At 36.3% G+C, this 16,927-nt stretch overlaps 1 protein-coding gene across 15 annotated transcripts in view; it reads right to left on the bottom strand.

Annotated features, from left to right (window-relative positions):
- The window catches only part of DMD (dystrophin), a 2,162,139-nt gene that overhangs the window by 1,402,618 nt on the left and 742,594 nt on the right, over positions 1-16,927 (bottom strand). For all 15 annotated transcript variants that reach the window (XM_077887780.1, XM_077887782.1, XM_077887777.1 and 12 more), the window contains 3 exons: positions 15,588-15,689; positions 15,353-15,460; positions 5,787-5,966 (listed from right to left, as the gene is read on the bottom strand). In XM_077887780.1, coding sequence (XP_077743906.1) covers positions 5,787-5,966; positions 15,353-15,460; positions 15,588-15,689 — 390 coding nt within the window. The remainder of the gene's footprint in view (positions 1-5,786; positions 5,967-15,352; positions 15,461-15,587; positions 15,690-16,927) is intronic.

Below are 16,927 nucleotides of genomic sequence, written 5' to 3'. Positions count from 1 at the left end.
GGCTGAAGGCTGCACTAAACCGCTGAGCCACCGGGCTGCCCAATAACTATATTTTAATTATTAATTACTGTATTGTTTTGATATTGATCATCAGACAATATAACTTCTTGAAACATAATAATACTGGAACCATGAGCACATTTTGAGTCTATATTCAAAAGATATCAAAAAAGAATTATCCTATTTGAAATAAAATACTATAATTAAGAAGGTTTATTCTGTAAAACTGTTCAATTTCATGTATTTTGTTCCTCACTTCATATTATCTTTTGTACAAATTGCCAGAAAGAAGAGACTCATGTTGGATTCAGAGTTCATATTAAACACAGATTTTGAGCAACTGTGAATTAACTCCATCAGCAAAAATTCAAAAAGCAATGAAATTTATTTTTCTCTGATCCACCTGAACTTCCTCTAGACACCATGTGATATGAAGTAATGAAATATATTCTTTAACTAGGATGAAGATAATCAAGTATACATTGAGGAGAAAACTTGTATTTTTCTTTATGTGTTATTTTGTTTATTGTCAGTAGAGAATAGATATATCATATACATGTTGAGTATTTTACCTTCAGATATTTTAATCACATACTTGTGGTGAGTGAAATGTACTCATTTCAGAAGTCAATCTTCTTTTTACAGGAAGAGAAGTTTATTTTCATTATCATCTTCCAGCTGATGCTGAGATTGATATGGCAGAGATAGTTGAAATCTCTTTACCAATTACTCTAGAGTTTTATATAAAATTTCAAGCAAAGAGATACATATCACAAGCATTTAGAACTGGAAGGACACTATGGAGATCCTCTTCAAACTTTCCACTTTATAAATAAGGAATGAGAATGGCCAATAGTTAACTCAGCTCTTGTCTCTTAAATTTTCAGTGCCTACAGCATTTTAGGTTGTTACAGATAATGAATTTACAACATAAAAACTATTATGCTGATATACAAGACCCATTCTCAAACATCTACTTTAGTTGGAGGTAGGAAAAGGGTACAGTTAATTTCCAAAGTTATCTGAGCTATAACTTCGAAATTTTCTAATGAAACCTTTAACCTAAGCAATTAACTAAAAGATGCTCTAAAATTCAAGATGGTTAGTCCATGAATTTAGATAGTCCATGAATAAGATAGAAACCTAAAATAAGTGAAGGAATTTTATTTTAATTCTAGGTTTTGTAAAATCATTTATTATTATTATTTTTTAATTGACATCAGGCTGACTAGCCTTGAAGGGCTTTCAGGAACCAATGAAAAGGGTTGTCAATGGAAAGCCCTTAGAGTATTTTTAATTAAAATTATTGGTAGGGGTGTCTGGGTGGGCTCAGTCAGTTAAGCATCTGACTCTTGGTTTCGGCTCAGATCATGATCTCAAGTCAAGCTCCACATCAGACTCCATGCTCAGCAGGGAATCTACTTGAAACATTCCCTCCCTCTGCTCCTCCCCCCACTCGCACACAAGCTCTATCTCTAAAATACATAAATAAATATTTAAAAAAAAATAAAGTCATTGGTAAAAAAGAAGAGAGGCAAGCCAATTGTAACTACATCTCAGGTATCAAGCAATCTACAAAACAATGCTTTGAGGATGGGCACAGTCAGAATGTGCATGTAAAATATTTTCTGGAGAATGAAAAGAGGGATCTCTAAAAACTGAGAATGAACTCAGAAAAGAAAGGCAAATAAAGAAATATTCATCTTAATACCTCTGCATCTATTTGCATTTCTGGTATTACTAAAAATACTGGCTTATTGCCTTCAACCATGTTTTATACTACACATGTCTGGCAAGAGTTTAAAAACTCTTAGCAGGACATCAATGACATAGAATAGATATATACATACATAATGATCACTGTCTCTATTTGGGCATCTATGACTATAGATACAGAAATATACAACATAAACATGTACTCTAACGTTCAAGAAGAGGATCCTGGGCACATTAATTTTAGCTTTAAGATTATTTGTGCTTATAGTTCAGAACATTGCAAAAATGGTCAAGAGAAACATAGAAAAATATTCAGGAAATGGGAATGAGATGTATAAACTTACATGTGCCATAAAATGTCCCTTACTCTTAGCAAAGAAAAAAAATTATTCTGCTAAACAATGACAAAACTACAGAACTTTTGGACTCATCTAGATAGATATACTCTTACATTTAAATACCTAATGTTAAGTTTAATATAAATTTCCATAAATATATAAATAAATAAATAAATTATAAAGTGCATGAATATTATACCCTCTCCACAATATATATGACTTCAGTTAAATGGGGGAAAACAATGTCTCAAATCATTAAAATCATGTATAAGTTTAAAGTATTAACTATAATAAATTTCTGACTATTATATTTCCTAGTTATAATCAAGATAAAAATACATCCATTAGGGTCATAAGCATTTAGAAAAAAAGAACTGTAAATTTCAACAAGTATTATTTATACAAAATTTAGAGGACAGAGAGGGTCATTTGAGTTTTTAAATAAGTCAATCCGGAGTGTATTTGATTTGTTCTCTTTTCTCATTTCAAGCATCCACATAGCAAGGATTATTATTCTTCCTAACTTTGGAAACAGAAAGTGTTTCTATTTTCTTATGCTGCCTTCTCATCAAGTTAAGCATCCTCAGCTTGTGTCCAGATATTATTCAAGCCAAACCTGACTTTGAAATGCAAGAGAACAGCCTCACGGTTGATTTTTTGTTCATATTTTGATCTCTTGCCATGCTACTGTTTCATAAGGTCAAAATCCCTCAAAGCTTTGACCTGAATAGCAGTCAAAAATTCGAGCATACAATGTTCTTTATTTGAGCACAATTGGATGCCTTGTCATCTCAGTCACAATTCCTATATCCTACTGGATTTTAATCATTACCAGATTTTGCTCATTCTTTAAACCAATCATTTAAAAGGAGTTTCAGAAGATTGAGATCTCATATCATTAATGGGACTGATTCTCACAAACCACCCTTCCATCTCCACAAACGTGCTGGAAAGTGTGCATACAAGAGAGCTTTGTTCTTCAAAGTCACAACCTTGCCTTCAACATTCTTGGATTTCTTCCCATATAATTTTGATCAAGTTCAATTTTACATTCAAGAAAGAAAACCAAGGGCTTTTTTAGTTATATGATACTATTTCATGGTTCACTCTATTTCCTTTTAATTACTCTGTCGTCGGGTTAGCTTCATTTTTATCTAAGAGTCCCAATTCACCCCAGCAATGATTTGGATTGGGCCTATGAGATTTCCCTTTTTTGGGGAAAAAAACAATGAGTAAAACATGAAACACAAACTGTAGAAAAGCTGAAGCTTAGTGTTCTAAAATGCAACTTGCCTAATATAAGTAAACTTATCTGCTTCTGACCTTATATAGTAGGGCATAAATGTTTGAAAATAAATTTTTAAATGATACTGAACTACAACAAACCCTCCAGACTCACTAAACAATATGCACTGTATATCAGAGCACCAGTGTTTTTTCCCCCAAAGTGCTTTCATGTCTATGACTTTATTTTATCCTCATCACATCCCAATGGGTAAATACAGTGGATACATGTTATACTATATGTTGGACATCATTTTATAAAGAACTGTATGAACCAGAGCTAGTGGTGTTTTATTATAGGTTTTGAAAAGTTCAAAAATAGGAAGGTAAGTGCCCTAGGTAGTAGTCTTATAATTTTAGACCGTTAAAAATAAGGTTTTGAAGGTTTTTTTTTTTACCAACTAGAATAACAAATCAGTAATGTTTTGATGACATGCACAACGCTCTTTAGAAAGTAGGTTCATTCCAAAAAAGTGAGTATATTTAAATACAGGATTGATAGGAAGGTCTTCTATTCTTCCCATTTCAGGCAGCACTGTGGAAAAACCCACAATGGTGGGGATTGGTACATATGCCACTGTCTTGTTAATTCAGTGTTTTTTAAAAATATGGTCTGCAGACTGTATATTAAAGGCTGCATGCAGATTACTGGTTTACTGAATGAGACTCTCTGAGCATGAGATCTAGGACTATACAATTTAATCGGCTTCTCAGGTGATTATTATGCAGATAAAGTTTGAAAATCACTATATACAACGTAAGTGAACAAAAATGTGACCTACTGTTAACAGTCACGTCTCCATGAATATACCTCTTTAAATGGATGCATTTATAAATAACTTTTTTTGTAAGGCAATGCCAATCCTTCTGAACATGGTAACTGACCATTTTACAGCTGCAATAATTTATGGAACCAAGGAGTATATATTGGAATGATATCGCTGATGGTCTAAAAAGCATCAAATTTTCTAATGTTTCACCATTTATTACATAAATGCCAGTGCTAGGGCAAAGTAACCATGGCCAGATTATATATAATAAGACAAATCATGATGTGGTTGTAAAATCAGTATCAGATCAAGCAACTGATAAAAATATATTCAATGGAAAACAAACAGAATTTTTATTAATGTCCAATGACTGCAGAGGAAATGATGACGATATATACTCCTTCAAATTTAAATTTTTAAGTATGAATTTAATTTGAAAAGTCTGAACTGTGATTAAAAATCATAATGTTGCTTGATCATATTTTCTTAAATTATATCATCTTTCATACCATATATCATACCATCTTTCAAGGAACATTTCCTAAGTGCTATTTATCAGATGTCAAGTGTCAAAAAGACAAATTCCCTGTACTATCTCATAACAATGGAGCTAACTGCCTAAAGCTACTGAATGTGGTCACTGCTTTAATAGAGATGTATGCATGGTGCACTGAGCTATGACTTGTGACCGATTAGTAAAGGTTGTAAAATAATGTGGCAGAATATGTTAAACTATTATAGATAATATTTTGAATGACTCCTCATGATTCCACCATCTAATAATATCAGATAATAAAAGTTTCTACTTTAAAACCACCCCATTTTCTTTAAAGTACCAGAAGTTTTGAAATTCTTAACATAAAACCACATTATCACAGTACAAGGGTCACATGGATGCTTTCCTAATCCACAGTCTATGTGTTAGCATCATGAATCAACTGTCTGTGGCAGAAAGGACATTCAATGATTAGCTCCTTACTTGAAATAATAGAATGAGGTCTTCAGTGAAATCAAAGGATCTGAGCCCTAGCCGTACTCCTACCACTAACTTCCCTTGGACAATTCATTTTTCCTCTCTAAATTTCATTTTAATCCTATGTAAAATGTAGGGTTCAATTAATAGTACTCAGGTTTCTAAAAACCTATGATTTGGGGTGAGGTTTTGAGACACAGTCCCCAAGCACTTGGTCCAATTACTCTAAGTCACTCACATCCTCATTCCCACAGAACTGGAAGGGATTACACTCTAAGACAGTAACTAGTTCAGTCAATTAGCACTCCTTCCTCTCCCACATCCTCCAATGTCAACACAAGCAAAAGACCCATGTTTTTATTCAACTGAACATTTGGCAAGGACTGATTCGGTGATATCTTCTGTAGGCTTATAAAACTGCTCTCTTAATGAAAATTTCATTTTAAAATATTTTATTTAAATTCAATTTGCCAACATATAGTATAACACCCAGTGCTCATCCCATCAAGTGCCCTCCTTTGTGCCCAGTTGCCCTATTCCCCCATCCTCCTTCCCTTCTGCAACCCTTCATTTCCCAAAGTTAGGAGTCTCTCATGGTTAATCTTCCTCTCTAATTTTTCCCCATTCAGTTTCCCTCCTTTCCCATATCATCCCTTTCAAAAATCTCAAGGATGATTTATAATTAGGGTAATTATTATCACTAACCTGTGCTGAACTTTTTTCAAGTTTCTGGACTAAATTATCCCAGCGCTGGGCAAAGTTGTCCAGCCATGCTTCCATCTTGTGGGCTACCACTGTGTTTTTCAGCGCTGAAAGAAGGTCTTGGTTGAGTGAGCAGAGTTTGTCCATGGTTTGCTTCTTTTTTTCCAGATCTGTTTTTAAGACCTGTTAAAACAAGAAAGAACACCTAATAAGTCTAGGTTACATTTTCTAAAACGCTATATAGTTCAAAGTACTTTTGCATGTATTTTCTCATTTGTATAGATAAGACTGTAATCATGCCCACAAAGGATCAAAAGCCCATAAGAATGTAAGTAGAAAATTGTAATCCAGATAATCTTCCCAAGAAGCTTGAAGAAAAAAATAAAATTCAGATGTAGAATAAATATCTGCTAGAGAAACTTAAGAGCTATTTAAAAATATTTGAGGAACTTCCAAGTAAAAAAAGTAGTGTTGCTCAAAGGGCAGTTTACTGACTTTTAAATTTTTTAGCATCTGTTATTCAATTAACATTTGGCTATCTGAGTAATTATCTTCTGAAGCCAATTTTAAAGCCCATTAAGTAATAGAACTAAGTAATTGGGTGTGACACAAATCCTTTGGAATCACTTCGCATGTTTTCTAAATACATAAGTGTTTTATGGGGTAATTTTCGTAACATTCATATTTTCAAAGTTCCTGTGCATTGTGGGGGGTTGCGTGTGCTCTCCAGTTGACAGGGAATGAATAAACAAAGTGGCTTATATGAAATCGGTAGATCAGGACAGCTTATTCTTTCATTTTATCCATTAAGGTTACCCTGAACTTTTGAAAAGCCGATTTCAGCTCCCTAATACTAGTCCCTGACTTAACTTGTAAACACAGAAGAAGGAGAAAGAAAGGAGAAAATTATTTTACAGCCCCTTTAAAATCCCCTCTTTCTGGCAGTAGCAAGTACAATAAACATAAACTAAACAGTGAGACTTGCCTTTCCAAAACAAATGCAAATTTAAGAACAACTAATATTACACATGGTAAAAAAATGATCATGAAACAGATGTACCAATTGCTCACGAACTGAATGGTCATACACACAAAGAAATCAATACACCCCCCAACACACCATATCAAAGGATACTTTATGCAGTTCATTTTAGCATGCCGACTGCACTGATGGCTCTGAGCTGCAGAATGCTCTGGTGACTCCTTCAATTAGCTCATCCTTTATTCAGAATCTGCTTTATCTGGTGTACTTTACACTGGATTCTTAATGCATGACATTTTTAAGATATAAAAGCTAGTTGTGAAGTTATTTATTATTTTTCCTCAACAATTAAGGTTTTTTTTCACTATTTTTTCTCAGTTGGAAAGAATGCAATAAATCAAAATATAAGTCAAGATTTGTAAGTTGAGGGATGCCTGAATGGCTCAGTGGTTGAGTTTCTGCCTTTGGCTCAGGGCGTGATCCCAGGGTCTTGGGATCAAGTCCCACATCAGGCTCCCTGCGTGGAGCCTGCTTCTCCCTCTGCCTGTGTCTCTGTCTCTCTCTCCGTGTCTCTCATGAATAAATAAATAAAACCTTAAAAAAAGATTTGTAAGTTGAATTCATATTGAAATAAAACTTTCAATGTGGGAACTTAGTAGTAGATTGGTTTTGTATATTGATTTTGTTTAAGTCACACATTGGCTCTCCATTAGGTTTAAATGCACACTTGGTCTAGTAGTAAAACAATAGTTTAGCTATTTGGCTAGAGCTAGGACCCAAATTTAAATTTGTAGATTCCTCTGATTCCTTTGTGGCATTTCATTTTTTTTCTTTTAACTTTTGGCATGTGTTTGTTTTACTGCAGGCCATTTCAAGTTTTTTTTTTTTTTTTTTGTGGAAAAAGTTATGGTAGAATTAAAGACATCTTAAATACATTAAAAAAACATAAAGATATATATTCAATCCTCTTCGACTTACTTTCTCAGGGCTTAAGGAGCTACTTTAAAAAACTTTGTGTAAGGCTCAGGGGTGCACCATTGTTTAAGCTAAATATGTAATGATTTGGAAACATTTTAGAATAAGCATCTGAGAGTTATGTTTGAAGAAGAGGAAACAATTTGTGTTGGAAATTTATAGGTAACTTCATGTTACCTAAACAGTTTTTCTTCGATGATTTACAAAACTAACTGGATACCCAAAGTGATTTAGTGGCAAATGAAACTAAGACACCTGTGGTAAAATGAAGCCAAATGAAAAAGTACTTGGTGAGCATCACTGAAATAAAGGGGAAAGTCAAATCACCACTAAAGAATACCGTTAGGGAAAATGAACTCAACATACAGAAAGAACATTATTATAATGACATTGTGGAATTATTGAATCAGGATATTTTTTACCTAATCTATATGATAAGAACATTGTACCAAACAATGCTTCCAGCTAGTAGATTTTAGATCCGCATTTTTTAAAATGGTGATGGCAGGTGAGTTGTTTAGTTTGTTTCCCCTTGTTAGGGGAATGTTTCCTCTCTCTTTCTCTTCATGATTTCCCACTGCTGGAAGGACTCTCCTACCACAGCTAACAGAAGGAGAAGACAGGAAATTCATGGTGCTGCCAGATATGTTGAATCATAGTAAGGAATTACATTCTCCTGTCTATTGTGATGGTCAATACTTTTATGCTTTGATTTTATTTATGCATATTAAATAACAACTTAATTGTTACTTGTTATTAGAGTATAAAAGAGATGTCTTTCTGCATATCAAAGACTGATCACAGGTCTTGGAGTGCCAGAGAACCACAAAGCTCTGGAAAACTCAGGAAGCTCTAGAAAATTTACACACAGTAGAAGAAAGCCAGGGTTTTAAAAGAAAAAAAATATATTTTATTTTTCAAAGAAGCCAAGCACCTGGACCTACTCTCAAGATAGGTGGGAAGGTACAGTCAATAAACCAGAGTAGGCTAGTAGTAAGGAGAGACAAGAGGCAGAGACGCCGCTCAAGTAGACAGAACATGCATGTTCTATCTGGTCAATGTTAGAAGATGAAGTGCAAAATGAATGCACCCTTACAAAAGGCCCAGGAATTCCTTGAGGGAACATCAGAGTCATGTGGAAGCCTTGCTAAAATGAGATTTTGGGCCCTACTTCCAGGCTGTCTGAGTCCATAGGTCTGGGATGGGAACTAAATATTTGCATTTCTTTTTTAAAAAATTTTTATTTATTTAAATCCAATTTGCCAACATATAGTATTACACTCAGTGCTCATCACATCATGTTCTAACAAGTTCCCAAGTGTTGATGCTGCCAGTGTGGGGATCACGCTTGGAGAACCACTGATTCTACTTGGATGAATTCTTTGAGGGTGGTGACAGGAGGTGAGGCAAAGGTATCCAGTTCTGGTACAATGACACTATCAACAGGGACTTGCTGAGCTACCATAACTACTTCAACCTTGTCATGTGTACCAGAACCACTTGATACTATCCTCAATTCCATAGTACTCCTGTATCCCCTGTACCCTATATCCTCATGGATCACCAGGCTTCCCAGAGCTGCAAAACACCACCAGTCCTCCCAAGAGCAGCACATTCCCTAGTAACATTGTTCTTTCAAATCTGGGCCTTCCCGTGATAGTCTACAGAATTCTACCAGTCTTGGAATTCACCTCATAAGGATCACAGTTTCTTCTCTCCTTTACTTTTTATAATTTACACCAAATAAAAAGTCAGTTTTGATCACATAAAAATTAAAAAAAATAGACCTACATGGTTTGGATAAAAGCACAGATCTAGAGGAAATGAAATACTTGACTCCTTATTTCCCACCTCAAATGAAAAGGAGGGGATCCCACGGGCCATTAGTGATAGTATTTCAAAACAAATTACACTGATTATAAATAAAAGAGTTTCAACACAGTGTATCTATACCTAGGTATGGAGTAGGAACTGGTGACAGATGGTACCTGTTTTGGGTCTCAGATTGTGACATATTTTAATGAACATTAAATTCTTATTCACTGCCTGAGTCAGCAGGGGAATTTTACCTCAAATTCTAGACCAGCTGTCAGGTTTTGTTAATTGGCTTAAACTATCAAACGGTAAGACTTATACAAAACATATTTTCACTTTGTTCACAAGTAAGGTGACATAATTTGAATTTTAATCATATTGGAAACTTATTGAGACTCTGCTAAAAGAGTATTTTGAAACTTATTGAGACTTTGCTAAGAGTATTTTTGTGGTCCTGAGGCTAGTAAAGTCTTTTATTCACTAAAATATAACTACAATAGCACATGATTGTTCCAAATGATAGTTCTCGATTTCAGTTCTTATTTTTTAAAATAAATTTATTTTTTATTGGTGTTCAATTTGCCAACATATAGAATAACACCCACTGCTCATCCCATCAAGTGCCCCCCTCAGTGCCCGCCACCCAGTCACCCCCACTCCCCGCCCTCCTCCCCTTCCACCACCCCTAGTTCGTTTCCCAGAGTTAGGAGTCTTCCATGTTCTGTCTCCTTTTCTGATATTTCCTACCCATTTCTACTCCCTTCCCCTCTATTCCGTTTCACTATTATTTATATTCCCCAAATGAATGAGACCATATAATGTTTGTCCTTCTCCGATGGACTTATTTCACTCGGCATAATACCCTCCAGTTCCATCCACGTTGAAGCAAATGGTGGGTATTTGTCATTTCTAATGGCTGAGGAATATTCCATTGTATACATAAACCACATCTTCTTTATCCATTCATCTTTCGATGGACACACCTGCACCCCGATGTTTCTAGCAGCAATGTCCACAATAGCCAAACTGTGGAAGGAGCCTCAGTGCAGTTCTTATTTTGTCAAGGAATCAAATGATATGAAGAGTTCTGAAATAGTTTAAGAGGGCTGGACCTGAGTCTGGATGTCTTGGTGCTCAGTTTAACTCTACTACTAATGTTCTACGATATCGTATGCATGGTTCGTGTTTTTTCCTGGGCCTCTATATCCTCTCCTGAAATAATCAGTCTCATTCCTCCTCTTCCTACCCAATGCTACTTAGTTCAGTTCTACTAAATGGTCTCCTCCATACCAAAGAATATTCCAAAAATGCAAATATGATTGTTAATGAATTTTCAGTGGTTCCCCATCAACTGTGAAACAAAATTATATCACTAATATTTTTGCCTTCTTTTGATACAAATGCAGATTTCTTTTCTGAAATCTGTCCTTAGTGGTCAAATCACTCCAGAAAGCATATATTCTTTGAGGAATGAAATCTTCTCCATAACAAGCTAGCTTGTAATAACAACTAATACATTAATGAACCTATTCTAAATCAAAAACCTAAGATTAGTAACTATGGAGCAAAAAATGTATGATACAAATAAACTTTTGGTAAAATGGTACCAATTTAACTGGGGAAATTTCCTTAAGATTAACTTAACTTTATTTAATTATATAATACCAATACAGATACAAATAGTTTATTTAGATAAAATTATAAAATTTTATAACAGACTTCTGTTTTATATTAGAGTTAATGTCAAGTTAGCATTTAATAGAATTGCTCTATCAAAAAAACAAGAAGAAATTCTGACTATGGAATATTTTATTTGAAAAACTAAGCTCTTGTGGCACTGGGTGGCTCAATCGGTTGAGCATCCAATTCTTGGTTTCAGCTCAGGTTATGACCTCAGGGTTCTGGGATTGGGACCCAATTAGGGCTCTGCACCCAGTGGAGAGTTTGCTTGAGATTCTCTCTCTTCTTCTCCCTCTGCCCCACCCTCTGCTCATGCTCTTTCTCTCAAATAATAAAATCTTTAAAAAAAGAAAAACTAAGTTCTTTTTTTTTTTAAAGATTTTATTTATTTATTCATGATAGTCAGAGAGAGACAGAGAGGTAGAGACACAGGCAGAAGGAGAAGCAGGCTCCATGCACCGGGAGCCCGACGTGGGATTCGATCCCGGGTCTCCAGGATCGCGCCCTGGGCCAAAGGCAGGCACCAAACCGCTGCACCACCCAGGGACCCCGAAAAACTAAGTTCTTAATATTACACTACTCTCTCCTTAACAGCAAAATCATAAAGTTTACAGTGGAAGAGAAACTTTAGAGATCTTTTCTATAAGTTTTAACTCAAACTGAAATGTCTTATTGAAGTCTTCCTAAATGTCCTTTTCTTAAAGATTTTATTTATTTATTTACGAGGGACACAGAGAGAGAGGCAGAGACACAGACAGAGGGAGAAGCAGGTTCCCTGCAGGAAGCCTGATGTAAGACTCGATCCCAGGACTCTGGGATCATGACCTGAGCCAAAGGCAGATGCTCAACCACTGAGCCACTCAGGCATCCCCTCCCTGATGTCCTTTCACTTCCAAAGTCCCTTCATTTCTCACACAGGCACTTATAATTAATGCCATTTGGGTTCTTTAATGTTTTGTTTTTCTGGTTTTCCAAACAAAGGCATGAGCCCTGGATGTGAGGCTAAGCATCTCTTATACTTCTCTGGTATTTCTCAAAGAATTTAATTTAGACTAATTACTTTAGAACTATATAATGTTTAGAGCCTTCCAGGAAATTCTTAGTGTTACTTTTTTAACTGAAATCTTTCAGGTAGGCTATTTTTTTTCAAAAGTACTATTTTCTTATTGAAAAACACAGTTGCAAATCTGCCTATATCTTATGGAATTAATGTTAATATTCTTTCAAAATTCATGAAATGAGGGCTTAAGTGCCCACTGTGGTAATATTAAGAGATGGGGCTTTGGGAAGGTAATTAGGTTTAGATGAGAAGATATGTGTAGAGCACCATCATCAGATTAGTGCCCTTAGAAGAGGAAGAGACACCCGATCTTCGTCTATCTCTGCTATGTGAGGATACAGCTAGAAGGTGCTGTCTAGAAGCCAGGAAAAGCATCCTCATCCAGAAGCAAACCTGCTGGTGCCTTATTCTCACACTTCCAAGCTTCCAGAAGAGTGAGACCAAAATGTCTGTTGTCTAAGCCATCCAGTCTGTATGTAGTATTTTATTATAGAAGTCTGAGACGACTAACAGGAATTGGTACCAAGAAGTGGCCTGCTGCTATAACAAATACCTAAAAATGTGTATACAGCTTTGGAACTGAGTAATGGGTAGAGGCTGAGGGAGTTCTGAGGCGCATGGTAGAAAAAGCTGAGAACACCATGAAAGGATTCTTAAAGGCAATTCTGGTGAGAGCTCAGAGAGGAAAGAGGAGATCTGGAAAGTGTCCATGTTTTTAGAGAATACATAAACTAAAATAGACAAAAAATGGTATAAATATGGATGGTAAAGGTCATTCTGATAAGCTCACAGATATAAATGAAGAAGATATCACTGGAAACTGGGGAAAGGATATTCCTGGTTATAAAGTGGCAAAGACTTTGGCCGAACTGTGTTGATATTCCAGCATTTTGTGGAAGGTAGAACTTGTGAGCGATGTAATTAGATATTTAGCTGAAGAAATATCTAAGCAAAGTGTTGAAAGAGGGGCATAATTTCTCTTGCTTACAGTTAAAGTGCAAGGCTAGAGAAATGAATGGAAGGATAATCATTTGGCATAAGGGCAACTAGAATTTAAAGATTGGAAAATTCTCAGCCTATCCTTATTGCAAAAAATGAGAAAATATGTTCAGAAGAGAATATAAAGGGTATGGCTGACTGACCATTTGATAAGATTAGTGTGGGTAGGAACCAGAGACCTTCTCAGCCATCTTAACAGAAGGCAGGAAGAGAGATGGAATTATACCAACAGAAACACTGCCATCTGGGACTATAGGAAACAGAAGAATGGACAGAATGAAGGAAGGCTGTTTAACATGTGCTATTCCTCAAGAAAAGGGAAGAATGATGTAGGTGATTCAGAGTTCATGAGAGCTACACTCCCACCACAGGCCCAGAGGGCAAGCAAGCTCTTCCTGGGTTTCAAAGGGTAAGGCTAGGGGCACCTGGGTGGCTCAGTTGTTGAGTGTCTGCCTTTGGCTCAGGTTGTGATCCTGGAGTCCTGGAATCGAGTTCTGTATCAGGTTCCCCTCAGGGAGCCTGCTTCTCCCTCTGTCTGCATCTCTGCCTCCCTGTGTCTTTCATGAATAAATAAATAAAATCTTAAAAAAAAGGTGAGGCTATGTCTCCAATTCATGGGGCAAGATCCTCCACCCAGTACCTGCTCAGGAACGGGGCACTGGAGAGAGCCCTCTGGTTCGGGCTGCGGCAGAAGGCCATATGGGCGGTGCTTTGTGGAAGTGAAAAAGCAAGGTCACCTTTGGAGCCCTGGAGGGGATGCTGCTATTCCAGTGGTCTTGGAGGGTGGTGCATCAGTCCAAAGAGGATTATTCTTTCAGCTTAAGATCTAATTGAGTTTTCCTTGCTACATTTTAGACCTATTTGGAACCTGTCACCCCTTCTTTCTATCCTATTTCTCCTTTTTGGAAGGGCAATGTCTGTCCTATGCCTGACCCACCAGTGTATCTTGGAAGCACATAACTCATCAGGTTTCATAGCTGGATAGGAAGTTGGACTCAGAACGAACTGCACCCAGAGTCTTACCATGTCTGATTTAGCCAATGATGCAGCTTTGGACTTTATACTGTAGAGCTGATTCTAGAATCATTTGAGACTTCTGGGGCTCATGGGATGGAATGAATGTATTTTTCAGGTGAGAAGACATGAATTGAGGTGGGGGATAGTGTGGTCCATGAGTGTAATGTTATAGACCGAATTGTTTGTATGTTAAACTCTGCCCCCACATACATGCACAAAATGTCATGGTATCAGGAGATGGGGCCTTTGGGAGGTTATTAAGTTCAGATGAGTTCATGAGGGTAGAGATCCCGTATTGGGCTTCATGCCCTTATAAGAGGGGGGAAATGTGTGAAGGTTGATCAAAAGGTACAAACTTTCAGTGATATAGTAAACAAGTACATTACTGGGAATATAATGTACAGCATGGTGACTGCAGTGAATAATAACATACTGGCTATTTAAAAGTTAAGAGAATAGATCTTAAAAGTTCTCATCACAAGAAAAAAGCATTGTACCTATGTGAGGTGATGGATGGTAACTAATTGTGGCAACCATTTTGTAATGTATACAAATACTGAATCATTATGCTGTACTACTGAAACTAATATAATGTGATATGTCAATTATATCTCAGTTTTTAAAATTAATTTTAAAAAAAAGATGAGAAAGAGACACCTAAGTTTCCTGTCTTTCTACCATGGGAGCACAAATTGTGGTCTACAAATCAGGAAAGGGGTACTCACCAAAAACTAAATCTGCTGGCATGCTGATCTTGGGCTTCCCAGCCTCCATAAGTGTGAGAAATAAATGTCTGTTGTTAAGTCACCCACTCTGTGGTATTCTATTATAGCAGCCCAAGCTGCCTAAGATACTATAGCTGTCTCTATTTTAATTAAGAAATTGACAATATGATATAATTGAATAGGCTATGATTTAAGCAAGAACAATGAACATTTGGTTTAAGGTTGGAAAGAATAAAAAGACCAAATAACAGGGTTAACATAAACTACAGGTTTTGGAAAAAAAAAAAACAACTTTTGAAAGCTAAAAAATACATACAGCTAGTTTCTGAAGATTTGATAACACTTCACTTTGATCCTTAAAGCCAGTTGTGTGAATCTTGTTCACTGCATCTTCCTTCTCCGAAAGCCATGCACTGAAAAGGCACTGAAAGAAATCAAATAATTCCGAGAAAGAAAATAGGTAATTACTGCAGTAGATTATCATGTTTTCTTTTACCCATTTAACATCTCACCATGACTTTCACTGATACAATTTCCCCCACATGACTCACCTGTTCTTCAGTAAAACGCTGCCATTTTAGGAGGATGTCTTGTAAAAGAACCCAGCGATCTTCTGTCCACCTACAGATGTTTGCCCATCGATCTCCCAGTACCTGGGAAACAGACAACCCACCATCACATCAGCAAACAATGAATTGTTAACTGAATTTCATTTAAAATTTCAGTACTGATTTGTGAAAGCATCTAATTTCAAGTCTCCTATGTGTACTAGGAGTTGTAAAGGACACCCTTCCTGCTTTGGCTTATGATTACATGAGCACTATGCTTTTCATTTGTCTTTAGATTAATTCCCTCACGCTTGCAACTGGCACTGAAGAGCAAAGATACTTACAAGAAGTCTGAGGCAGTTGTCACACCACTATATGAAGTGTCTCCATGGTAAATGTAAGACAGCGAAGACATAGATATAGAATTAAAGAAGATTTTGCATTGATAATATGCAGAATGGGTATCTTTCTTAGGTCTGAAAATGTATCCTAAAGAAAAAAAGTCCAACTACTAAATAGAATACCTAAAGACCCTTATTTGAAGCAATCCCATGTAATTAGGATTGCTTTAATGTCCTGATTGTAGAAAATTGTTAGTGATTTAAATTACATCCACATGTAGACTTTAGAAACTATCTGGATTATTCTTACAAAGTATTTAAATTTACTCTCTAAACCAATCTGGTGAGAAAAGCATAACATTCCCTGAGTAGTTACAGCCCTATCTCTAGCATGTTACTAATATTTATATGCACACTATTTTAATATGTAACATAAACCAATTATTAGTGGTATGTATATATGCATGTATGCATTCACTGGATGCTGGAGACAAATATCTTTATTAAAGACACTACAAAAAAATTCTGGTAAACATTTATTTTTTGAAAGATTTATTTATTTATTTATTCATGAGAGACACAGAAGGAGAGAGAGGCAGAGACACAGACAGAGGGAGAAGCAGGCTCCATGCAGGGAGCCCGACGTGGGACTCGATCCCGGGACTCCAGGATCACACCCTGGGCTGAAGGTGGTGCTCATCCGCTGAGCCACCCGGGCTGCCCTCTGGTAGACATTTCAAAACAGATTTGCAAACATAATGTTTCCCTTTTTAATCAGCAGCATTCTGGGTTTTTTGTTTGTTTGTTGTTGTTTTTTTAAAGATTTTATTATTTATTCATAAGAAAGACACAGAGAGAGGCAGAGACATAGGCAGAGGGAGAAGCAGGCTCCCTGCAGGGAGCCTGATGTGGGACTTGATCCCGGAGGCAGGCGCTCAACCGCTCAACCGCTGAACCACCCAAGTGTCCCAATTGGCAGCATTTTGAAAAGACCATACGATA

This window comes from Canis aureus, chromosome X, assembly GCF_053574225.1.
Source record: "Canis aureus isolate CA01 chromosome X, VMU_Caureus_v.1.0, whole genome shotgun sequence".
NCBI classification, from domain to species: Eukaryota; Metazoa; Chordata; class Mammalia; order Carnivora; family Canidae; genus Canis; species Canis aureus.
This window is presented reverse-complemented; position numbering and strand designations above follow the sequence as displayed.